Consider the following 24,804-nt stretch of genomic DNA (forward strand, 5'->3'; position numbering starts at 1 on the left):
CCTTTCTACCTCTCAGACATTGCATTAATATACCTATATCGCATGCAGACGACACCCTCCTCCACCTCCATCAACGAACACAAGAAATACATCGAAATCGAGCCACTTCTGACGGAACACTCGACGGTATATGGTATATGGCCACCAGACCAGTACCACTCGAACCCATGGGTCCAGACTTGCACGAATGCAGACCTTTTCATGAGGCAATTCCGGACGACTCCAGTGTAGATGAAGATGATGTGGATGACTTCATAGCAGGTGAGCTGTCATATCCTCAATTATCTGTACAGCAGTAGTAACTCATATGTCGCGATCACTTTATAGCCAACGAAGGGCTCAGTGGAATGGACAAAACGCACAGCTCATCCTCAAAACATGCTAGGAAGAGGTTATTCGCTGCGTTCATGATATTCGGATTATTGAATAATGGTGGGTCTCCTTCAACTCCAGCTTAGTATGCTTCCAGAGTCTATCAGCTGAGCTTTTTATGGTGTAGTCCTCTACGTGATTATCCTTTCAGCCGCACTTGATCTTGTATCTTCTTCAACACCGAAAGGGATAGTGGCTTTATTCAACATCTTTCCAGCACTTTTAACGAAAGTAGTATGGCCGTTGGTATCAAATGGGAAGATCAGGTATACGAGGAGAGTAGGGGTGTGTACCTGCGTGAGCTGGTTGGGGATCATGGTGAGTTGCACTTTCCAGACGATGACATACAATATAACTTTTTTCATTATGAATATGGATTCCTAATTTACAGGAGAAAGCTGATCGTATTGAACGACCTGATATAGACTATAGCATTCTCAAACACTCTTGCACCACGATTACTGGGCATATCAATGGCCTCTCTTTCCTCAGGTTTAGGAGAGCTCACTTTCCTCCAAATGACTACCACGCTACCTACCCGACCAACATCTAAGACCGCTCTGGGCGCATGGTCAAGTGGGACTGGGTTTGCGGGGATTGCAGGCGCTGGAATATGGTGGTTACTTCGTGGATTGGGTGTAAGAGGTGGTCTGGGATTATCAAGTGTGAGCTTACTCGATCCTGGTTACCGAAGGATACATAGCTGACCAATATCGAATTTCAGATATTACCTCTCTTCTTCCCTATCACATACAAATTCCTCTTACCTTACCACCAAGAACTCGGCTCCATGTCATCTGATAGTAACTTGGGTGAATATCAACCTATATCAAACAATGATGATACTGTCCCGCCATCGATATACATCACTCCGCCTTCTCAGGATCCTATACCTCAACTGGCCACTTCGGTAGAACCTGAAGATAATTCAAAACCTAGTTTACAAACTCATCATAAGATACATCTCAGTACGAAAGAGAAGTTGGATCTGCTCAAACCATTGGTACTGAGGTATATGGTTCCGCTTTGTGCGGTTTATGTAGAGGAATATGTGATTAACTCTGTGAGTGCACAACTATCATCTTATCCACGATAGCCCATGTCAGCCATCACAGCGTGACATCTGAATCATGATCATTGAACACTGATCACCAACGTTGTTCATCGACTACTTGTAGGGTGTTGCACCAACCTTGGTATTCCCTTTACCTACTACCGGAATCTGGTCTAAATTATTCAAATCGCCAAGAGACTATTATCCATTCTGGTCCTTGACCTGTGAGTAAATGATCCCTCCTTTTTATCTCTCCATGTCGTAGCGCATCCATAAACCTGCAATTCAACTGATGAATAATCATCGTGTATATTATGCATACTTCCAGACCAAACATTCGTTTTCCTCTCTCGTTCATCCCTATCCCTCTCCTTCCCTCCCATTCCCCTTACCCTCCTACCTCTACCATCCATCATCCAATTCGTAGTCCTCTCATCGCTATACCTCCAAGCCAAACATTTTATATTCTCCGCACCTTCTTACACTCCTCCGAATGTCCCTCCGACGGCAGGGGCAGATAGATCAATCAGTATAGTCTTCTTGTTAATTTGCATAGAAGGTTTATGTGGTGGGTTAGCTTATGTCAATACGTTTTATCACGTTGCTCGTGAGGGTGAGGATGAGAATGAGGAGAACAATGAAAAGAGTGGGATGCAGAGGGAGTTTAGGATCGGTGCGGTAGGAGCGGCAGATTCGACTGGTATGTCATTTCAACCCAATCCATTCCCATCCCAATTAGCTATCAGAATCAGAAACGACTTCGGTAGATGAGCTGATATTCTGTGTGGTCAATAGGTATTCTGTTCGCTTCGTTGATCTCTATGCCATTAGAATTGAGTTTATGCAATTCTCAGATCGAACAGGGCAGAACAATGTGTAGGGATTTGTAGGTGTAGAATCAATTAAGCGGGTCAAATATATACAGAGTAGAAAGGAAAGTGATGCAAGTATATGTTGTACCATATGAACCATGTATACTAGATTATCAAATCCATGCATATCATACCTAAACTGTATTTCTGCGATAACCTAATCCAAGTCCGTTTCCGTTTCTCTATTTAATTATCATAGACAGGTTCCACCTTGAACATGTTAACTCCCGTAGCAACAGCGGGAACTTCGTCCTTTCCACTATCACCAGTACGTAAACATCAGTATTCAATCCCATTCCTCTTCCCCGTACAATAGACCTCTAGGTGATGACGATGGAATAATGAGAATGACTCACTAGATCTTATCAGATTCGAACATTCCAGTCTTGACAGGGATCTTGAATCCACTCGATCCATTTGAAAGCAAGATCCTAGTATCGTCTTTACTTTCACCAGTAGTGGCAGCGGCGGGAGCGGCAGTCTTTGTAGCACCTGGTTTACCCCATGATCCTTTAGATGCACCTGCTACTTTTGGTTTTTCAGCTGCTGGAGTAGCTTTGAGGGTGATCGTTTGGAGTCGACCGCTGTAGATCAAGACCAAGTGCAAGGGTTAGCACGATCATATGATCAAACACATCCAATGGGACTAATGTTGTGTATACATTGGATCGGATGCATTTGATCTCACAGAATCTTCGTTTATGATTGATTAAGACATAAGATCAAATCGTAACTCACTCGGGGATGAAACCGAACTCCAATCTTCCCTCTGCATCCTTCGTACCTTGACAGATATAATAACCCTTTCTCTCAAATTGGATGATATCCCATTTCTTCAGATTGGCAACTTCGGGAGAAGCAAGGGCTTTCGTTCTATATTCCGTCTTGGGGTTAATGACATCTTCAAGATTATCATTCTCTTCCAATTTCTTCTTCGTGATCAGGTAATCATATTCGATCAAAGTGACTGGTACGAGCTGGTTAGAAGATGATGGAGCTGACAACCAATGGATCTTCTTTGAAGTCTTCTTGAAATCTCCTTCGAGGTGTAAAGTGAATTCTAATGATTCCACTTCGCCTGAAGTCGATGTCTTCTTGTTGGATACGAAGACATTTCCCCATTCCATCGCTGTGATCTACAACCGCCCATACCCTATCAGCTAACGGCTCCTCCTTGACATTTAGCTGACTCACCTCTTCATTATCACCGAATGAAACTGCATCCTCCTGCTCGACCAAGAGCTTATCAGAGTATACAACCTTTTTATTACCAATCTCAGGGTTCTTCTTGTGTAAAGGTTTCTCTTCAACCTTCTCGCCACCTTCCAAACCTTTGATGGAGACTGGAACGGCCTTGTCCTCCGCGATAGCCCAGTATCGAGGTGCGATGGGATCGATCACCTTCTTGTTGACTGTCCAGATTCCATCCCATTCCAATGAGAGTTGAGCTTGAGAGGCACCTTGACCTAAGATGTAGTTCTTGAGACCTTGGACAGTCATACCTCTTGATCGAATACCTGTTACATGGTATGTCAGCTATTGTTCATCGACCTTCGGATAATTCGGCACAATCAGCTGCTCACCTCTTACAGTAGGGAATCTAGGATCATCCCAACCGCCGACAACACCTTTCTCTACCAGGTATTTGAGCTTTCGTTTAGACAAGACAGTGTAGACGAAATCGACTCGACTATCAGATTTCATGATTTAGCCCTACACATTTGATATAAGGTTCAGCAACACTGACCTGAAATCGAAGATTTCAATCTTGGGGAAACCAAGTTTCTCCAAGAACCACTGGTATTGTTCGTGTCTTGCGTAGTACTCGTTCGCTCTTAGCGCATGGGTGACACCGTCGAGGTGGTCAATGATAGGACAAGCGAGATCATACATGGGGTAAGCCTTGTATTGGGTACTATTCAAGTAGGACAATTGAGTCAGCGACAACTGGCATCGCGTCTCTTGGAGTGGATCTTTGCACCTACCCAGTAATGTGATGAGAGCCTTCGACGTATCTGTAAACGACGGGATCTCTCATCGAACCGTTCTTATGCTTGTAGTCGATCTTAGCTCTCAACGACCATTTTTTACCTTCCTCCGAGCCAGAGAGCATCTCCTTGAATCTTGCCAGGTTTTCTTCGATAGAGGCATCTCGATTCTTCGATGGTATCTCAGCTCGTCGTTGCTCTTTCACCTGTTCACAAAAACATCTGTGAGCTTAGCCCTTACTTGAAGAGAAGACGGAATTGGAAGCTTACAGTCTCACCATCGGTATCATCCATAAAGGCATCACCTTGTCTGATAAGTTGTTCAGTGAACTGTTGAATTTTATCGAAATGATCAGAAGTATGAACCACCTTGTCGAAACCGATTTCGATCATTTCAAGATCCTGTTTGATAGCATCTTCAAATTCACCCTATAAGTCGTAACATAAGCTTGATACCATGCTGAAAATCTGGAATGACCCAGCTTACCTCCTCTTTAAGTGGGTTGGTGTCATCGAATCGAAGGATGAATTTCCCTTGGTATTGATCTGCCAAGAATCTATTGAGGATGGCAGCTTTCAAGTGACCGATATGAAGGAATCCCGATGGTTCAGGGGCTATAATCATGATATGAACAATATCAGCGTCATGTCCACTATATGTACTCCAAGTCTCAATAAATGATGTAGAGTGAGCTCAGAGTGACATACCAAATCGTACAACAACCTTTCCTTTAACAGCGTTGGGTAGAACCACATCGACAGTCTCTAACCTCTTAGTCTTCTTTCCTTTGTCCATCTCAGATCTAGCTTGTTGGAATGCTTTGAGGGCATTCTGGGGGACAGAGAGGGTCTCAACGTGGTTGAACCATCGTGCCAAATGGGGTCTTCCGGGTTTCTTGATTGATCCAATGGCAGATGTGTTTCCTAATTCAAGTCAACATTAGCACAATGGCGTCCTTTTGCACTGTGACACACATGTGTTTCGATAAAGAGGTGCATCCATATGATGGTTACATATCATCTCATGAACCATATAGATCACTTACCTCGGATGGTACCCCAGATGATAGCATCTCCAAAACCGAACTTGGATCCAGCAAAGTATGTTCTAGTGTGTTGTAGACGTATTTAAGCTCATAATTCGCGCTCGAAGATCACTTCTCAGCTTACCTGTATGCGAGATAATCATCCAAAGCATCCAAGACACCGGACACTTCTTGGAACGTGCTATTGGCAGCGAGGAGTGTGGGAAGAGGAGGGAGAGGAATCTACACGGTGAAGAGCAGGATTTTGGTGAGTCATCCTTCATGCCCCACAGTGACATGAGAAACGGGTTGATTGTTCTTCATATACAGGACTTACTCACCTCTTTCCCATCTATGCCTTTCTCCAACTCCTTCCTAACTTCCTCAGCACCTTTGATCTCACCATAAGTCGCTTGACCGGTCTCTCCAGATTCGGTATCCCACCCTACGGGAATACCCTGGATCTGAGCCAGTGCAATGAGGACGAATGGAGGTGTTTGGACGAGTGGGATTACTACTGATGGCATATTATCAGATGTTATATGCTTTTTTAGGAATAAGGAGAAAAGAAGGGAAGAGAAGAGGTTGAATGACGAACTTTTTTGGACCAAAAGAATGAGTCTGTTTCGACTTTTACCTCCACATTTGGACAGCGTACAGGGATGTGGCAGTGACGACAAAGCTGCTAAGGCTCAGAATGGAGTAGGTAGCGGGATGGGTATCCAGATCGCTCTTTCCGAAGAGGACATATGCATACATGGTCCACAAAAAACATATCAGAAACAATGATATAGATCTTCTATCCCCCTTGACGTCTATATTCACCCGGTATTCTACCCAACTCCCCTTCCCCTTCCCTTCCGTCGTCGCTCGTTTGCTGCCTGGTATCCTCATCCTCGTCCGGTATCCTAGCTAATGGAGCTATGGGAGGTGTGAACGGTGGAGTGGTCATCGGTGTACCGCCCGAGAAAGCTCGTGGCGGGGGTGAAGGAGATGGTAATTTGAATATTAAAGATATTATGTGTTTTAGGGGGAGATTGAATATCAGCGGTGGTTCCGTGTTGCGTATCCCGTTATTTGCTATATCCCAAGATAAATTCACATGGAATCAAGTGAAAATCGTCAGCTGAATGAATTCAGATGGTCAAATAAGGTGAACAAGAAATAAAACATACATGGTTTTGATAATTCCTCATCATCATCCAACCACAATTCCTCACTTTCGATAGCTTCATACTTGTCCTTACCTTTTCCTTTCCTAGACTTACGCTGTCTCGTGCCTCCCTCTAGATCAATTTCGTCTTCGTCCTCATCAAATAAGGTGGTCGTCGGTATCGCGATGTCCTGATACTCTGTAGGTGGTAAAAGTAGATCGTCGTAGGGTAAAGAAGGCGATTTAGGTAGATTGGTAGAATGATTGACGTATGATACACATAGTCCTACTAGCTGTATCAGGAATAAGAATAGGTCGAGGAGCAATATTCGAGTTAAGGATGCAGGGTTCGCTATAGAGGAGAGGGGAGTATATCAGCTTCGTGTAAACATATAACTCCCACTTCGATTAAAACCATACCCGCTACAGTATACGATTCGAGGACGCTTGATGTGACGAGAAGGAAGAGGTGGTCCATCCTTGACTTACCTTGTCCAGCAAAATCCAATATCAGCCCCGTCCCTCCATTCATGCCCCCTGCAAAATCCAACAGATGCAGAAAACCCGCCGCGAGATTCATCACCACCAACATCGATGATAAACCTAACAAGCTTTTGGTGGGATGTATGAAAGCACAGGCATTTATCTGGACTTGTGCTAGTACTCTTGAGACGAGAATAAGGAGGTTTGGTGTATAGAAATGCTGCATCACGGTCAATGCTTGGGCGGTCGTTGCTAGCTACCATCCGCAAGAATGGGAATTTGTTTCCATCAGCAAAGGAAGGATCAACCTAAACGGTTTGCATTTACTCACAGAGGCTACGGCATGTCGCCGTTGAGGTGCATAGACCATCTCCTAAGCCTATCGCTATCCGAATCTCTGTCTGTCTTGTACAATGTCTTGGTCTCCTGTCGTAGTTCCCTTGTTTCGTCGTAGGGTCTCGGCAGTATACAGCTCATATAACCATCCTGAGCTTCACTCGTAGTCTGTCCTTCTACAGTCGGAAATTTGCTTGACAGTGTTTCCTCGAGATGACACTACCTCGTGAACTTTTTTGTCGTATTGATGAATTGAGTCGGTGTATGAAGGATGGTTGCACAAGCAGAGGGAGAGATTGCATTCATCATCGTCTGGTACTGGGTCACTGATTCTGTTCCAACCGTAAGACCGGGGGCCCATCAGCTCTGTATCTGAATTAGAATTAATTCCTAATGCTATTCCTTTTGTATAGGTTAAGATTGTAATGCAGTTTGTAATCAACCCCTAAACGCGTCCTCCCTACTCTTGCTCGACATTAAAAATCAAAACATCTTGACTTGTCCGAGTGATTGTCTTCATATTATGCATACATCTTATATACCTCATAGCCCGACCACGATCATGAACCATCCCATCACTTGAGTCACCATACCATCATCCGCAATTCGCTCTTGGACCTTGTATTCCGATGAGACGAGGATATATCACTTATAATCAAATTGAAATATGAATTTGCAAGCCCCCATCGCTGGACCATCTCGACCACGACCTGCACCATCTTTCGACCCCTACTCCTCTCGCTCCGATCCGCCTTCATCATCTTCTCGATCATTTACACCATCGCTTCACCGGAAATCATCTACATATAGCGATGGGTTCTCCACACCCACACCGTCTTTACACACCAGGTATTCCACCCCATCTCTTAACGGTGGATCATCCACACCGGTATTCTATCCCAACGGTGCTCGGTTTCGTTCACAATCTGTTCTCAGTACATCTCAGAGAGAAGATGAATTTATAAATAAGAAAAGATTAGATTCGTTTCATAAGCTCAAATCTTCTTGGGATCTTCTGAAGGAGAAATACGGTTCGATAAGTTTAGAAGATGATGATGAGATTGATCTACGTACTGGGAAAGTAGTCAAAGATAGAGGTAGATTGAGAGATTATGTAGGGAGAGAATTTGGTGAAATTCCCATCTCCGATAATGAAACCCAAACTGATGGTGACGGAGAGAGTAAAGGAGAAGGAGGGTATGAGATTGATTCGGACGAAGATGAAATAGGACTATGGGATGAAAGATCAGGCTTGGATCCTCAAGTCACTGAGCCGCCGTTGTTGTGGGAAATGGAAAATAAATTACGGAGGATGAAAAGCTGGGTTTCAGAGGAAGATCAAGATGATCTGAAAGAATTCTTATCACTGGAAGCTCAGAGGAATAGGTTGTTAGGCGTTGATAACACCGTCAGCGAGGACGAAGGATCACCTGAAGCAGCATTGTCAGACAGAGATAGTGTGGACAGGTGGGAAGACTCAAGATTCAGAGGTACAAGGATTCTGCCTGTCTCGGCTACTTTGGATGATCTGTTCAACTCAGATGGGGAGAAGGATGTTTCAGAAGATGAACTCCAACTTATTGACGATGAGGGACAGCCGGACCAGGATGTACGGGTGCATTCGATTGTAGCACCCAATGATGATGTAGGTTCTGAACACGATCGTGTCTCTGCATGAATAACAACTTACGATTCTGCTTGTTTAGCCCTCCGTGGATGCTAATCTACAGAGCTCATCACCTCCTCCGCCACAACGTCGTGGGAAGGTTCTGGAGGTAGAAGTTGTGATTCCCATTCGATCCCGACGAAAATCGCTTCCTGCTCGTTCTATCACGAAATCTGGATCATCTTTGTCACCAGCGTCTGAAGGTCTATTCAGGAGTCCAACGGTGAAAACGTCATTTTCCGCTCCGTCTCTATCTGATCTATTCAACAGTCCTCCTCCTGATGACGATCTCTGCTCTCGCTCGCCGTCATGGTCGCCTCTACGCTCACCTTCTCCTGCAGATCCATCACCCTCCCCAACACATGACGGACATGATCGCCATTCCGCTATTGTTCTCTCGCTCTCGCCGCCACCGCCGAGAGAATTAGCTCATCTTCCATCACCATCCTTAGCTACCACACGGCCCCATGTCAATAGCCTATCAAAGTCCGCCAAGGGGAAGGAGCGAATGGCAGGTGAACGGCCCAACGAGCCTCTCCCTTCAACACCTAATTCATCCGAATCACCGTACTATACGAGATTGTGGAAAACCCCTAGTGGTGTGGTCAAGTTGTGCAAGAGATGCAGAAAGGCTGGAGGGGAACGAGCAGAAAAAGCGCCTTTGTGCAAAGGTAGAGTCGATCTGGCGAAATGCACTTTCGAGAAACATACGGTCAATCTTGGCGAGACAAGCCGACCCGAAGGCGACGATGAACCGGTTCAGCAACGTGCATTGCTGTCTGACAAAGGTCGACCTACACACAATGCAGAAGACGATTCGGAATCTATCCTATCGGAGCATGACACTACGATCAATACGCTCAAACAGCGGTCTTCAGGAGAGAAGCAGCGTAGAAGCCATAAAAGGTGTATAGCCTGTAGAGAGGCAGGGGGAGAAAGAGCTCAGAAGGCTCAAACATGTCCAGGCGGATTCAGGAAACGCTGGTGTCAGTGGTATGAGGAAGAGTCAATAACAGTGACCGATGAACTCCCTGTCGCGGATCTTCAATCGAATACTCGTGCACGGTCTGGAATATCAATACTTCCAGACGTCCCCCCGCATACTACTGACCCGTCCGATACCGACGATGGACCTCTTAAGCTGAGAAAGTCAGGAAGTCGCCGTAAATCCATAGTCTTAACGTCGGACAGCGAGGCGGAAACTATACCACAACATACTATTCCGCGCATATCCTCGACACCGTTCAGAACACCTAATCGAGCTTCGAGCGAATTCATTGGTACTCCCTCTGACCGACCATCAGATCTGGACCAATCTCTTTACGCCAGTGGTTTGATATATAGGAGCAATGGTCGTGCGAGATATTGTGGAGCATGCTACGAGGCGGGGGGATCAAGGGCGGAAAGAGCTTGGTGGTGCAAAGGAAGAGCTTGGGGCAAGTTTTGTCATTTTTTGAAGAACAACGTTGAATCGGACTACGAATCTCCAACCGAATCGCCTATCAAAAAGAGCTCAAGAGGTGTAAATAATGGCAGAAGAACCCCCGAAGTACTTGTTAGATCATCCAGCGTCACGAGGACAAAAAGGAAGAGAGTGGTTTCAACGGATACTTCACAATTACCTCCTACGCCTTCTCCCGCTTTAGGACAAATTGTCACTAATACTTCGTACATGCCTTCACCGCCATCTACTTCCTCTGCGGAACCATACTCACCCAATCCAAACACTTCCGTCACCACTTTTCGACCTGTCACCGGAAGAGCCTCCTCGTCCTTTTCCATGCCACCTTCTTCTCCTCCAATATTTGATGGTCGACCTGTACATCCTACACCCTCGCCTTCCTTATCTGCGGCACCAGTCGACGAATCTCCGATTGTTCAACGGATATCCAAACCCTATATGTCCATTTCGACGCAAACAACAGGTTTCGGACCCACTCCACCACCTTCTATCGATGGTGCCAGAAGTTCTTCGATTTTAAGTGACGATATACCGTTAACGCTACCAAGGAAAAGTATCCTGAGGAAACCTTCTGAAAGTCCTTGTTCTACATTAGGTGCAAGTGGCCGCGGGAGTGTGAAACGTGCAAGATTCTCATTGAAGCCTCGATCCCCTGTGAGGGAAGAATCGTCCGATCCCCTTCATCAGGATCAGACAAGTGAAAATGAATTGTTGATACACAACAATGGAATCGATACCTCGTCCTCGCCTTCATCACCTGCCACGTACTTCAACCCATACTCCATCCCGTCATCCTCCCCATTAAGGAACGAATGGACAGTACGAGCGGCAGATATAGGCATGAAGCTTGGGCCAGAACATACTGGATCTCTACCTGAAGAAATGATCAAAGCGTTGGCTCCTTCCATGGCTAGATCTTCGCTTGGTACGGTTACTTTGGGTTCATCAGTGTTGGTAAATAAAATTTTCAGTCTACCAACCCCACCGATAAGTTCCTCATCGACTTCATCTATCTCGATTACGAACCGGGCTAGTACTTCTTCACCTGCTCTATCAGGTGGGAGAAGGAGAACGCCGACATCGAATGGTGGGGTAGAAACAGGATTGATGTTGCCTCCGCCTGTACCGCTCAAACGATCTACACCTGCTCCTACATCTATTTCTTCTGATTCGAGATCAACGCCAAGCACAAGCACAGGTACATCATCGATACCATCTCCGCCGATGGATCAACCAATCAGATGCACTCCTCTGCCTAGATCAAGTCAATCGTCAAGTTCAAGGTCAAGATCGATGTCTGACCAATCCTCTTCGCTCTCCAGACTGTCTACACCATCTCATAAAGCATCTTCAAGGGAGGTATCAAGTACATCAAGGAAGAAATCTCGAGTGGAGATGGAATTAGCTAGGAAAGCATTGGAGTTGGGTGATGACGCGGGTTTGGAATGGGGTTTGGACGAAGATACCGAAGATGGAGGAAGGATGTGGAGAGAGGGGAGCGTGGCATTGTTGCGTAGTGAACTGTAGGAATAGCATCGAGCTATCACTGTTTTCGGTACTGTCCCTCATTCTCGTGCGTATATAGGTCCTGACAGTATTCTATTAGTGGATGCGTAGACCATTGCGTGTACATTGCCCTATGGCATGTATCCATTGTTGTAGTATATTCGCATATCTTTGCGACTACTGTAGTTGTTCAATGTTTGTTTGGTCCCGCCTTCTCATGACGTCAATGGTCAACTGGACGATTTTACTCGATGGGATCATCCCAATCGATCCCATATCTGTCTCATCTCAATCTGAAATGGCGATATATGAACAACTACCATATGCATAATTAGTCCGATCTCACCTCCCCTCAGAGCTTTGCGTAGAACTGTGCATAAATCGTATACACCACAATCCAATTCAACTCAAATCATCTAGAATGTCAGATCACTCGGGTCCAGTTGTTCGAAAAGTGTTCCTTCTCGAAGCATTCCTCAACCTCCTCTCCTTACCTCTAATCACCAACACCCGCACCGTGCTCTCATACCTCCTCCGAAACCCAGCCCATATCAACGCTTCTTCTATACTTTTCGCCAGACTCTTTGGAGGAATAATCATCGGTGGACTCACCACTGGTTTGTTATATGGTGCGGCACACATACCCAGTCGAAGAGCCGTCTACTGGACATTGGGAATGGGAGAGGTTTTCTTAATTCCCATTTTGGCGTTGGAATCGACCAATCCCCAAAGTGCATTGACTAGGAAGACCGCACTGGCTAGTATTGGCTTGTTGGCACCTCCGCTGGCTTGGAGGGTGTACCTACTGTATATGAGACCCGAGTGGATTGGGAGAGAGAGGGCAGGAAAGAATGAGTGAGTGAGTCTCAAGATACACTTCAGAACTTGGATAGGAGGGAATCCGCCTTAGATGGTCGCTGATATATGATGTGGGACATAATTTAGGCGACAACCTCTCGTAAGGGATGAACAATAGCTTACAAGAAACAAGGTGAAACAACGAGGATCAATCGTCTCGAAAGTGTAACATCAAGTAACCTAGTATGTTAAGGGCTGTAGGCAAAGGTGATTTGTTAGTGCACGAGCAAACATGGTTCTCTCGATTTCAAACACCATCTCGATCTTGACCATTTGCTCACCCCTAAATTGATATTACTGTGCGGAAAGTCAAAGCGACTTCTATCTATGAATATATGAACTGACAGATAATCACCGCCGATCATCATCTTCCGTTCGACGAGTGATGATTGATCCATCGCAAATGACCTCTCCCTCTTGTCAAAGGAATATCCTTTGATTGCAGTGATGTGGTATAATATTCTGGAATAGCTGATCATCTTACCTCGGTGGTCAAATAATCCAACAAAATAGACCTAACACCTGGACTTGGTCGTTGACTTGGACTGCGAATTGCAAAGGTGATTAAGGAGGAATTGACCATCAAGTGACAATTTACAGCACTCAAGTCAAGTCAAGTGATGAATTATCCCATTGATTCATTTCCCATTGATCTGGACGTGGTAAACCATCGAACAATAGGGTATATAATGAATTGGGTTGGACCATCTAACTTGCAATGATTTCCCAATCATCCCTCTTTTCCGTCCATCTCTACACATATCCTTCCCCCTGTTTCCCTTTACTGACTACTTACGTTCTTTATCGCACCATTCCCCACCATGCTTTCTCTTACTCTCCTTTCTCTGCTTGGTACAAGCTTGAACGCTGGCGTTTACGCTATACCTACTTTCTCGAATTTCACCACTAGACAAAGTGGTGAATCGCATCAAGTCACTGTGAGTGGTTACTTCTCCCACCATCGCTCGCCCATTCAGATACAAGTCCTATCTTCCTGCTCCATTGTCAGTCGAGATAATTGGACTGATGCAACATTGTATATCATCGTAGTTAGTCAACAATTGCGGTTCTGGCGAAGCTGTATTCGTACACGAAGGTAATCCCACCGCATCAGGCAGTCAAACCGTCTCTGGCGAACTCAAAGGAGGTCTAGCTTGGATGTCAGGTATGACCGGAACCGATTGCGCGGATAACGGTTTGAATTGCGGTTTGGTCGAATTCACATTGGTCAACTCTCAAGGAGGGATGCAGAACTCGGCGGATTATAGTCTGTTGGATGGGATTGATGATGAGTTAGGAACCAGTTTGGGTAATCATAAATAGTGAGTTGGGAGTCCAAATGAGACTACGGGTATCTTGTGATGCCACACGACTTCACACAAGATGACATTGTTATCTGATATCTCTTAGCCAATATTCAATGGATTTCGCATTTACCGGAGCATGCACCGACGCCCCTGGAGCATGTACGGGTGATCCAGCTTCAGAATGCCCAGGAGCATACTTAGATTCTGCCACGGAGGGTGGTGCAAACACTCAGTGCTTGGCTGATAATGTCGGTGTGAGTGGCATTGTCGCTTCTTCCTTTACGGTTCTACAGAAGAAGGAGAGAGCTGACAGAATGACTTTTGTAGATCACCATCACCTTCTGTTCAGCAGGAGCTGCACCTGCTGGTTCAAACGCGGCAAGCTCAGACTCAGTACCAGCTGGAACTGGTATATCCTCCGCTGCCACCTCACCTGCTGCTGTGGCATCCAGCCCTGCTAGCGTTCCCGCTTCCTTACCAGCCGGCACAGGTGCACCTTCGGACAGTGTCCCAGCCTCTGTCCCAGCTAGTACCGGTATCCCCACTTCACCAGCAGTGGCTAGTGCTGCCACCACTTCACCCTTGGCGACGGGTATCAACAGCGTTCCAGCAAATGGTGCAGGAAGCGTCGCTGAAGGTGAACCTTCTATCGCTACTGCACCGGTATCGAGCGCACCAACTGCCGTCACTTCTGCGTCTTCGAAGCCTGCTTGGGGTGGTGGTCGAGGTCATTGGACTAGAGCTGTCTACTAGAGTCCAGACCGCTGAGTCATGCTGTATAATCTCATCTTGACCCCCTGGTGGGAATGGATATGTAAATGAATATGCGTATACTCTACATTGTGGCTTCGATTCATAATAATTGTTGTGCTGCCAACGTATCATTCCATTATGCGTTGCAAATTGTTCATTATAATCGTATATATGTGCTATTAAATTGGTCCTGATATTGACTGTTTTACTTTCCGGTTCATGTTATTATGTTATATCGTGTGTTTGCAATTTGATGTTGTCGTATCATAATTATCATTATTGTCCTGATACATTGCCAGATCCGATCCGCATTCCATTTTATGGTGAAATTCCTTTGCCTTTTCCATTTCATTCATTGTCTAAGTCGATATGTGATTACACGATCATTGAACCCAACACAATCCCCAAAAAAGTCATTATCATGCTTCTTGTCATCATGTCCAAGGATAACCTTGGAGTGCCGGAAGATTGTAATGATCCTCCACTTCCTGCTGTCCTGGTGGCTGTGACTGTCAATCCACCAACGACGGTCAACTGGGCGTGAATCGTACTTGTCTGCAGTAGTTGAAGTAGTGATCAGCTTTGGCTCTTACCACATCATGTACAATGGAAATTCTCGAATGCACTTACCACTAACACGGGACCAGTCTGACCTGCCTGGTCGATGGTACTTCCATTAGTCGATGTGACAGTGACGATGACTAGACCACCATCTGATCCTTGACTCGCCTCTGGATCAGTAGCAGTGACGGTAACTACGGCTATGTGAGTAACGAATCGATCAGCGATTACCCATTCGTTTGATCACTTGTGGTTCGATGGATTACAGGACGAGGAGAGTATAATCTTCATAAGTGAAGAAAAGAGACACAGTCAACTCACCCTGTCCTCCATCAGTGGGTACGGCAGTCTGTGTCGCCGTACCTCCTCCGGCAGTAACCACCACTACTACTGTTTCTTCTGCTTGCCTCGTCGTAGCTACTCCGTTAGTGGTCTCTGTCACCTCAGTGGTGAATACCCGTGTGGCTGTAGCTGTTATCGGCCCGCCTGCTGTGGGTGTGGTGGATGGGGTGACTACACTGGTAGAAGTGACAACTGCAGATGTTTGTTGAGGAGACGAGGAAGATACCGATGCCGGAGGTTGAGCGGAAGGTGAGGAAGCTAGTGCTGAGGATTGAGGAGACGGTGATGTCGCAGCTGATGCCGAAGATGTCGGGATAGTCGAAGGTGAACCAGAATCTGGACCTGAAGAGGAAGAAGAAGATGGGTTGGTTGATGATGTCTCAATAATCGGAGATGAGGATGATGGGGATGGTGATAATGATAATGATGATGGAGATAGGGATGGTGATAATGATGATGATGGTGTTGATGATCCATCTGTAATGGAAGATAACGGAGATGATGCACCAGCAGAGGCTGAGGTAGCGGATGAAAGGAGAACAGAAGTAGACGTACTGGAAGAGAATGTTACGGGCTGTATCGATGAAACAGCAGCTGAAGGAGTAGCGGAGGACGGTGCACTGGTAGTGACACTCGACTCAAGAACCGAAGAGGGCGCAACTGAAGATTCGACGGATGAAGATGGTAGCGGTGATGCGGAGGCTGAAGCTGCAGGTGTGGACGTGGACGCTGGTTCGGCACTTGAAGACGGAACCGCTGAACTCGGCTCAATCGATGGTGATGGAGAGGAAGAGGGAGACGCTGAGCTGGGAGCTACTGAAGATGATTCAGGAGTTGCGGAACTTTCCTCAGCCGAAGTAGACGGTGAAAGGGATGAGGTAGGAGTGACCGCAGAAGATGTGTCCACTGTCGACCTGTCACAGATCGTATTTGATCTTAGTCTCGACCATGATCAATCTCGAAGATATGGAGTACTCACTGCACTACTGATGAAGGTGCTTCTGAGGTCGCTATCGAAGTAGCCTCGGCTGAGGTAGCTTTAAGTAATTCAGATCAGCTTTTTGACCATCTGCAGTTCGCGATATTTTGAGGTACACTTTTTAGCTCACCTGCTGCTGAAGATATATTGCTGACATCCTGTCTCTTAATCAAGTCTCTCCCCTCTATAGCAGGTTTAGCATGTATCTGAGCCAACAGACCTGCTAAGTACCATAGCAAAATCGAAAATAACATGACGATCATCCGAAACCTCTCTCGGTAAGCTTTGGTCTTCTAGCCAACTTCGATATACCTTATCTTCGTCTTCACTCTTCTTCGTATCACCTATCTACGTATGATACTGGTAGATGACCGATGATACCATGACACTTTGAACACTTTCTTTCGGTTCTTCTTTATCGGGTATGATCTTGGTCGTACAAAGGAAAGCTGAGATACTGTACGGTTTGGGTGAATAAGATTGATCTTTCCCACTGATCTGTTATCCTATCTAAATGAATTTTTCAGTACATATGGTCAACAAATCGGATGTGTGAGGCTATGGCTATGGCTGTGCTCAGGTATGCGCATCGATAAAAGATTAGTCGATTAGTCACTATGACATGTGCATGTGCATGTGAGGTTTTGCAGCGAATTTTAGCTAAAACCCGCTTAAAGACGTCACTTTTGATGTTGGTGGTCGACCTCCACCAAAGCTTATTCCCTCCCACCAAGCAAAGACGATCAGTGGCGTCGATGTGTGGCGACGTGATTGTCCATACATTTTGGATCGCAGACCAGGACACAGGTATGGTGATTTACTCGGCAACAAGATGGCCTATTCTGTATGCGAGCCCCTTGAGAGGTTTTGGATTCCGAACGATGTGAAAGATGAGCTAGTTGATGAAGGCCAAGAGAAGGGTGGTGTTTGCAGCTCCGACGTATATAAGAGCTTCCTGGGATGGAGGAAGGGAGGTGAATAGTGCATTCTCAACGATTTGATCAGATTCAACCCCAAATTGCTACAAGCTGTAGCTCCCGAGATCCTCGCATGAGCTTAGTATCTTATTTCCAGTATCAGAAAGCTGAATACAATTTTTCATTTTTTTTGTTTTTCTCCTTTGTACGTCCTTGAATTTTCTTTCAGCATCAAAGGGGGTTTCGCTGCGGGCGGAACATGAGTTTACGGTATCTTGGCTACCATAGACGAGCTCGGATATCAGCAAAGGGAAAATTGGTCTCCGACAATCCAATTTGAAGCAGAACGACCAAAAACAATGTTTCTTCTAGAAGGACCTGAGGTATGGTATGGTAATACATATGTATTTTCCAACTCAGCTGAAATAGATCATGCGTCCTTCTATCCTGTCACAAACGACGGAGTGATTAATAGACATAAATGGGCGAGATTGAGATGTTTTTCAAACTTGTCTGTATGTTTTCCCCTTCCCTACAGATACTTTTCTTGTTTCCATTTGTGATCTCAACGATACAGTGCATCAATCTTTCCTTGTACTCAAAAGCTTTTAGTAGACGCAAGATGAATCCCGATAATATCAGCTCAATAAATTGGTCTTTCCTCTCCCCATCCAGCTTTACCTCAACCAACACATCAAGTTACACATCTGCTCAATCAACTCGATTCAGTTCAGCAGACAACAGTACCTTTCCCTCAGCCCGCTCTTCAGCTACCTCTCTGGGGGTGCTGGAGGAAGGTTTCGATGATTTACTGCATGATGCCGCTGCTGACCTATTCAATGATATACATGGTGACACCATGAATGAAATCTCCGATCTGGATGTACCCCAAGGCAATGATACAGGGGAAGAAGGGATTAGAGGACCACCTGCATCGAGAGATGAGAGAACGCAGTGAAGCACCAGATTAGGAAGTGGACGTATGTATGTATCATGATGGACATTTCTGTAATTTCAATTAGATTCCATGCCATGCAGCTACGATATACACGATGACCACTGGACTCAGTGATAGTAGATGGGTAGTATGGTATATACTGTATAATTCAAGTACGAATGTAACTTGATGTCTTCCTGCTGTACACCTTCCTTTTGAACTTTCGACTCTCACTAGATCCTTTGACACCCTTTGATCTCGATGTCACAGACTATAACAATAGACTTAAATACATAAGCACCGTAAAAAGTACTTATTAGACGATCTTGGCTTCATATATCACTTCATTTACCAATCAAACCTCAATTAATTTATAATTTTCATTCAGATAAAGCTCGTTCTTATCATTACAAATTCCAGAATGCCTTCTTCCGAAACTTCTTCGTCATCATTCTCAACCGATGACCATAGCGTTGACGACTCATTGTCTTCAGGATATTTTTTTACATCCTCTTCAGCAGGAAACTACTCCATCGATCTCTCTAAACCCAAGATCTCTCCCTTGAGCTCTTCTCCCGTGCCAAATACCCCAATCACCCCTACGAGGGAGCAATGGCGTATTTCACCTCATCGTCTTCGTCTCTCCTCCTGTCCATGTACCAACCTCAAACCCAAGAAATTCCAAACGATGGTCGCATCAGAGGATTACCTGAGGTTCAATATGGACCGATTTGACAAGCTTCTCACTCGTCTTTGTAAGAAGTCCAACATCCCACGTATAGCCCAGAAAGTAGAGTTGGTCTTGAGGGGTCTGAGAGAAAGGGGACATGAATTATTTCATTTTGTAGGTAGAACATTGACCCAAGAGGAAGGTGGGAATGGAAGAAGTGGAATGAGTATATTTCTGATGGTTCCTGATCCGAATAATTTACTTGCTGGTCACAAGATACTAGCTGAGATACTTATACATTCCCGGATAATGGGGAAGGGTAAAGATCAATATGAGATTGCAAGTAGGTTCTACGAAGATTATACAGATTGGATCCTTATCCAACCTTACGAATACCTATCTGATACTAGAAGTCGGAAGATCGAATATATTATACCTGATAAGAAAGAAAATAGATCTTGGGAAACAATAATCAACGATCTATTATCCAAGATCCGTCATGTATATTCTGGTCTGACTGTCTATGCAGGAGGTATCATACCTGTTGTCACAAGGACGACTAAAGAGTTGAGAGAAGATGAATGGAGAGTATATGCTTTTGAGATGGAATTGGTTTATAGGAAAACTTCGACCGATAGGTATATAAAGATGATTAGGATTGGATTGAAAGTCTTCCCCATCCAAGAGAACAAACGTAATTCGGTGTCTTCGTCAAAGGCTACGAAAGAAGAGGAGATTGGAGCGATTATACTGTTAGAAATTAGGGATGATAAGATCAAGAATACGTTGGTTATGTATAAGGACGATTGGCCGGTAGTTCATTCTTATAGGGATGTTATACCACCCCCGGATCTGAGTGGGTTAGAGAGGTTGGTAGAAGGTTAGTGTGGTCGATCATGTAATGTGATTCTATATTATCACCTATTGTCGCTAGCAAGTATGATCAAAGTTGATTCATGTGGATGACTGATCGATTGATGTAATTCATAGATCCTGTCACTGAGGAGATGATATCGGTGAAAAGATGATAGTCATTCATCTATTCAGTACCGTATGTCATATATGCATTTGTTGATGTACATGTACATCGTCAAGTCATCTAAATGACTTAGAATGGTAATGAAGGTCTGTTCCTGATCTTCTCGTCATTTCGTCCCTACCATGAACGAACATCACATATGGATGTCAGTACACTTCGTAAACAGACGATGTCCTATAGACATCATGCGAGGATAAGTTGGAATGTCACTCACCTGCCGCCAATCCTTTATTCTCTTCTCCATACCATCCAACCTCGTCTGTCTATCCGCCAACTTCTGTGCCCTGTTCCTCTCATCTTTATGTCCTTTAAACATCAACTTCCTACCGGAGTATAAGCTCTTCGTCGTCGCTTCATTCACATTCTTTTGTTGTTGTTGTTTGGGTTTTAATTGTCCAGTCCAATTTATCGTTATCTTGTCATTCCATCTAACAGGTCTTGAAATCCCTTCTATCTCTAATAACTCTTCGCTCTCTGATCCTAACGCGGAGGCGAAAGGTGTCCTGTTTGATTTGGCTGAGATGGGTAGATCGATAGAAGGATAAAATTGTAATAATTGTTTTTGTCTCCTATTGGATATAGAAGGTTTCTTCCAATTGTACCTCGCTTCTCCTGTCAATTCTGATTCTGACGATCGTCTGTTCGTCCTCTGCACCAAAAACGGGTTAGGTATATTTACGGTAGATGGTATAGACCCATCTTCGGTTGACTGCTCGATAGCATTGATTCGTTTGGCGATACGTCGCTGTAGGACCCTTGGGAGATGTTTGGCATGGACGGGTGAAGAGGGATCTAAAGGGAGGGTGTTTTCGAGCGCTGTGGAGCGGATGATGGACGAAGTGGAGAATAGTCGTCGAGTGATGGTGCTCATGATGGATGTGTTGTTGAATCGAGCTGAGCTGAGCAGATATTGTTTGCTGATTATGACTTTGCTCTGCAGTCTATACAGCAGGTTCGACAATTCAACGTGCATCGAAATCACACTATTCACCAACTTATTTTACGAGTTGACTGACAGTGGACATCGCCGGGAGCATAAGTACACGGCATAGGCTGCCACACTGACCCCAAACTCCGCCATTCAAAACGCCGCTCCGAACCCTTAGTCGCTCCGTCTGTACGGTGAGAGTCCCTCACTTGCACCAACCAGCGTATCCCCCACCACTTCCACTTCCACTTCCACTTCCACTTCTCTCTCTCTCATCATCTCACATCTCATCCTCCTTCTTCAACCCCTCCTTATCCTTCTTTAACACTCTCCTTCCCTGGAAGATAAAAAGGACTCAAAATGACTCTCGTCTCAAGATCTGCTATCCGTCTCTCCAGACGAGGTGGTCAACAGCTCAGAAACGCCCGTGCCAACGCCGCTTTCTTCAACACAGCTGCCAACCAAGCTCAAAACGTTCTCCCAAAGTTCAACGCTTCCAGCTCTAGAGTTCAAGTCCCCGCCAAATCTTGTGAGTCATTCTGCCACCTCGTAGCTATCAGGGAGTGAAGGATTAGAAAGAATAGAAAGCTGCAGATCGATTGGGAGATGTTTGAAGACCAACGGATTATTTCGGCCGGATCGCGAAAAATGCTAACAGTCGTCTTTCATCCTCTAGCTATCAACTCTGCTAGAACTTACGCTACCCCTTCCAACCTCCAAACCGGTTCCATCAAGACCGTCATCGGTGCCGTCGTCGATGTCCACTTTGACTCTGAGAACCTCCCTCCTATCCTCAACGCCCTCGATGTCCAATTCGCTGAGGGTCAAGAGAAGCCCGAAGGTGGTCGACTCGTGCTCGAAGTCGCCCAACACTTGGGTGAGAACACCGTCAGATGTATTGCTATGGACGGTACCGGTGGTCTCGTCAGAGGTCAAAAGGTCGTTGACACTGGTGCTCCCATCAAGATCCCAGTCGGTCCTGCCACTCTTGGGTGAGTTGTCACTCACTTTGCCTCACCTATCTTTCATCTTACTGATGATCGGAACATCGTACAGTCGAATCATGAATGTTATTGGTCAACCCATCGATCAACGAGGTCCTATCAAGGGTGTAAAGGAAGCTCCTATCCACGCCGATGCTCCTGAATTCGTTGACCAATCCACCCAAGCTGAAGTGCTCGAGACCGGTATCAAGGTCGTCGATCTCCTTGCCCCTTACGCCAGAGGTGGTAAGATTGGTCTTTTCGGTGGTGCCGGTGTCGGTAAGACTGTGCTCATTCAAGAGCTTATCAACAACATCGCCAAGGCCCATGGTGGTTACTCCGTATTCACCGGTGTCGGTGAACGAACTCGAGAGGGTAACGATTTGTACCACGAAATGAGAGAAACCGGTGTCATCAACCTCGAGGGTGACTCCAAGGTAGCTCTCGTGTTCGGTCAAATGAACGAACCCCCTGGAGCTCGAGCCCGAGTTGCTCTTACCGGTCTTACCATCGCTGAATACTTCAGAGACGAAGAGGGTCAAGATGTGTTGCTTTTCATTGACAACATTTTCCGATTCACTCAAGCCGGTTCCGAAGTATCTGCCTTGTTAGGTCGTATTCCTTCCGCTGTAGGATACCAACCTACCCTCTCTACCGATATGGGTGGTATGCAAGAGCGAATTACCACCACCAAGAAGGGATCTATCACTTCCGTGCAAGCCGTTTACGTGCCTGCCGATGATTTGACTGATCCTGCTCCTGCCACCACCTTCGCCCACTTGGACGCCACCACCGTGTTGTCTCGATCCATCGCCGAGTTGGGTATCTACCCCGCTGTCGACCCTCTCGATTCCAAATCCCGAATGTTGGACCCTCGAGTCGTCGGTGAGAAACACTACCAAATCGCTACCCGAACTCAACAAATCCTCCAATCTTACAAATCTCTCCAAGATATCATTGCCATTTTGGGTATGGATGAATTGTCAGAAGAAGACAAGTTGACCGTCGAACGAGCCCGAAAAATCCAAAGATTCATGTCTCAACCTTTCGCCGTCGCTCAAGTTTTCACCGGTATCGAAGGTCGATTGGTACCCCTCAAGGACACCGTTGCTGCCTTCGAGGAAATCCTCGACGGTAAACACGATCACATCTCCGAGAACTCCTTCTACAGTGAGTAGCATTGGCTCTTATCATACACCCATAACATTGCGCTGACTTGTTTCACCTTTTTCTTCTACAGTGGTCGGTGGTATCGAAGATGTCAAGGCTAAGCACGAGAAGTCCCTTAAGGAACAAGGTAACTAAGCGGATCTTTTAGAGTAGGAGTAGAAAAAAGTGTTATATGAATTGCAAAATGCTCGGAAAACTCAGTAATTCTAGTTATCTAGTTATTTATGTGAACATCGCTTGCACTATCTTTTACCAGGGGAAGGAAAGGTCTTAGTCGTACTCAAATCTAGCATAAAAAACAAAATGAATCTAAATGAACGATAAACAACAAGTGCATGAGCAAGGTGTACTGAGATTTCACCGGGTGATTGATCTTACAAGACTGCCAAAGTATGTGTGTGACATGAATGGGGATTACTGCCACGTCAAGGTAGAAGGATGATGGGGTGAACGTGAAAACGCACGATCAGCGTTACCTGAATTTGTGTTTGTCTCAACACACAACTAGTGTCCAACCAACATTCTTGGTCCTGTACGATACTCACCTTCTGTGCGCGCTACTGATTCGAACCTGATCTCGCAATGCAGTACCGATGACTAGGGATGCATCACGGGAGCTCATCTTAATGACGTCGATTACAGCAGTTACAGTATTTCTAACAACCCAAAGGACCCCTTCTGTGTATGGGAGAAGGGCGAAAACGGAAGTTTCCCCTTTCACCCTCTACCTCATCTGAGATCAACAGATTTCAAACACAGCTCGGTGCCTCTATCCTCGACCTCTTGGCGACTCAACCTCATGTCAAAGCCGAGGAAACCGATCGCAACCCCAGCAAATGAAGTGGCCAAACGAGAAGATGGAATGGGATAGAATACGACATAGTTTATTCGTTTATACTACTGACGCATTGATCACCACTCATTGTGTGTACCTGACCAGTACCTCATACCTCATACAACAAGAACGGGTTGAATGACAATCTACCTTTAACACCTTTCTACAACTCATCAAACTATCCACACTTTTCTCTTCTTTCTTCATCACTAACCATCATCAACATCAATAAATCATACTCATATCGTATAATATAAACGTATCCTGCTCCTACAAGACCATATCTAAAACCCATTGAATGCCTTTGAACATCACTCTCGAACCTTTGAAAACAATGGCAACCAAAGTACTAAGAAGTACCAAAACGTTCGCGGCTGATAGAGGGGAACAACCGATGAGGGTGGATGAGAAAGTTGAAATTGTCGATTATGGTGAGTTCACTTGCACCGTCCTTAGAGATGTTTGAGAGACTCCTTCCACTTTGGTCGGAGGGTCAGAGATTGTGTGTGTATACATACGACTTGACGGAGGGAGCTGAAGGACGTTGGCTCGCTGGAAGCGGAGAACAATAAAACCCCTCTCTCTCACCCTCGCCTCTTTCATGTTTA

General features: G+C 45.5%; 11 protein-coding genes across 11 annotated transcripts; 7 read left to right on the forward strand and 4 right to left on the reverse strand.

Moving 5' to 3' along the window:
* Positions 1–167: 167 nt before the first annotated feature.
* On the forward strand, positions 168–2,316 carry L199_001930 (uncharacterized protein; the record flags this gene model as incomplete). Its single annotated transcript, XM_064887682.1, has 8 exons — positions 168–261; positions 328–432; positions 500–690; positions 798–1,037; positions 1,097–1,435; positions 1,551–1,650; positions 1,755–2,126; positions 2,222–2,316. 8 exons carry the CDS (start codon positions 168–170, stop codon positions 2,314–2,316), a joined length of 1,536 nt encoding a protein of 511 aa, XP_064743754.1.
* Positions 2,317–2,653: 337 nt separating this feature from the next.
* On the reverse strand, positions 2,654–5,838 carry L199_001931 (glutamate-tRNA ligase; the record flags this gene model as incomplete). Its single annotated transcript, XM_064887683.1, has 12 exons — positions 2,654–2,882; positions 3,037–3,434; positions 3,493–3,815; positions 3,882–3,988; positions 4,046–4,213; positions 4,284–4,492; positions 4,557–4,715; positions 4,774–4,901; positions 4,995–5,210; positions 5,333–5,394; positions 5,457–5,554; positions 5,653–5,838. 12 exons carry the CDS (start codon positions 5,836–5,838, stop codon positions 2,654–2,656), a joined length of 2,283 nt encoding a protein of 760 aa, XP_064743755.1.
* Positions 5,839–6,110: 272 nt separating this feature from the next.
* Positions 6,111–7,317, reverse strand: L199_001932 (uncharacterized protein; the record flags this gene model as incomplete). Its single annotated transcript, XM_064887684.1, has 4 exons — positions 6,111–6,391; positions 6,487–6,816; positions 6,954–7,203; positions 7,279–7,317. 4 exons carry the CDS (start codon positions 7,315–7,317, stop codon positions 6,111–6,113), a joined length of 900 nt encoding a protein of 299 aa, XP_064743756.1.
* Positions 7,318–7,950: 633 nt separating this feature from the next.
* L199_001933 (uncharacterized protein) lies at positions 7,951–11,938 on the forward strand (the record flags this gene model as incomplete). Its single annotated transcript, XM_064887685.1, has 2 exons — positions 7,951–8,928; positions 8,990–11,938. 2 exons carry the CDS (start codon positions 7,951–7,953, stop codon positions 11,936–11,938), a joined length of 3,927 nt encoding a protein of 1,308 aa, XP_064743757.1.
* Positions 11,939–12,338: 400 nt separating this feature from the next.
* Positions 12,339–12,893, forward strand: L199_001934 (uncharacterized protein; the record flags this gene model as incomplete). The annotated part of the gene is made up of 2 exons (XM_064887686.1): positions 12,339–12,772; positions 12,863–12,893. The coding sequence occupies 2 exons, from the start codon at positions 12,339–12,341 to the stop codon at positions 12,891–12,893; spliced, it is 465 nt and encodes a 154-aa protein (XP_064743758.1).
* A 703-nt stretch (positions 12,894–13,596) lies between these two features.
* On the forward strand, positions 13,597–14,835 carry L199_001935 (uncharacterized protein; the record flags this gene model as incomplete). The annotated part of the gene is made up of 4 exons (XM_064887687.1): positions 13,597–13,713; positions 13,826–14,097; positions 14,186–14,336; positions 14,410–14,835. 4 exons carry the CDS (start codon positions 13,597–13,599, stop codon positions 14,833–14,835), a joined length of 966 nt encoding a protein of 321 aa, XP_064743759.1.
* A 375-nt stretch (positions 14,836–15,210) lies between these two features.
* L199_001936 (uncharacterized protein) lies at positions 15,211–16,971 on the reverse strand (the record flags this gene model as incomplete). Its single annotated transcript, XM_064887688.1, has 5 exons — positions 15,211–15,390; positions 15,466–15,596; positions 15,718–16,652; positions 16,718–16,775; positions 16,848–16,971. 5 exons carry the CDS (start codon positions 16,969–16,971, stop codon positions 15,211–15,213), a joined length of 1,428 nt encoding a protein of 475 aa, XP_064743760.1.
* A 1,285-nt stretch (positions 16,972–18,256) lies between these two features.
* Positions 18,257–18,592, forward strand: L199_001937 (uncharacterized protein; the record flags this gene model as incomplete). Its single annotated transcript, XM_064887689.1, has 1 exon — positions 18,257–18,592. One exon carries the CDS (start codon positions 18,257–18,259, stop codon positions 18,590–18,592), a length of 336 nt encoding a protein of 111 aa, XP_064743761.1.
* A 400-nt stretch (positions 18,593–18,992) lies between these two features.
* L199_001938 (uncharacterized protein) lies at positions 18,993–20,126 on the forward strand (the record flags this gene model as incomplete). Its single annotated transcript, XM_064887690.1, has 1 exon — positions 18,993–20,126. The coding sequence occupies one exon, from the start codon at positions 18,993–18,995 to the stop codon at positions 20,124–20,126; it is 1,134 nt and encodes a 377-aa protein (XP_064743762.1).
* Positions 20,127–20,349: 223 nt separating this feature from the next.
* Positions 20,350–21,151, reverse strand: L199_001939 (uncharacterized protein; the record flags this gene model as incomplete). Its single annotated transcript, XM_064887691.1, has 2 exons — positions 20,350–20,397; positions 20,495–21,151. The coding sequence occupies 2 exons, from the start codon at positions 21,149–21,151 to the stop codon at positions 20,350–20,352; spliced, it is 705 nt and encodes a 234-aa protein (XP_064743763.1).
* A 417-nt stretch (positions 21,152–21,568) lies between these two features.
* L199_001940 (ATP synthase subunit beta, mitochondrial) lies at positions 21,569–23,496 on the forward strand (the record flags this gene model as incomplete). The annotated part of the gene is made up of 4 exons (XM_064887692.1): positions 21,569–21,737; positions 21,885–22,200; positions 22,265–23,361; positions 23,432–23,496. The coding sequence occupies 4 exons, from the start codon at positions 21,569–21,571 to the stop codon at positions 23,494–23,496; spliced, it is 1,647 nt and encodes a 548-aa protein (XP_064743764.1).
* Between the last annotated feature and the right edge of the window lie 1,308 nt (positions 23,497–24,804).

This window comes from Kwoniella botswanensis, chromosome 1, assembly GCF_036426115.1.
Source record: "Kwoniella botswanensis chromosome 1, complete sequence".
Lineage (NCBI taxonomy): Eukaryota > Fungi > Basidiomycota > Tremellomycetes > Tremellales > Cryptococcaceae > Kwoniella > Kwoniella botswanensis.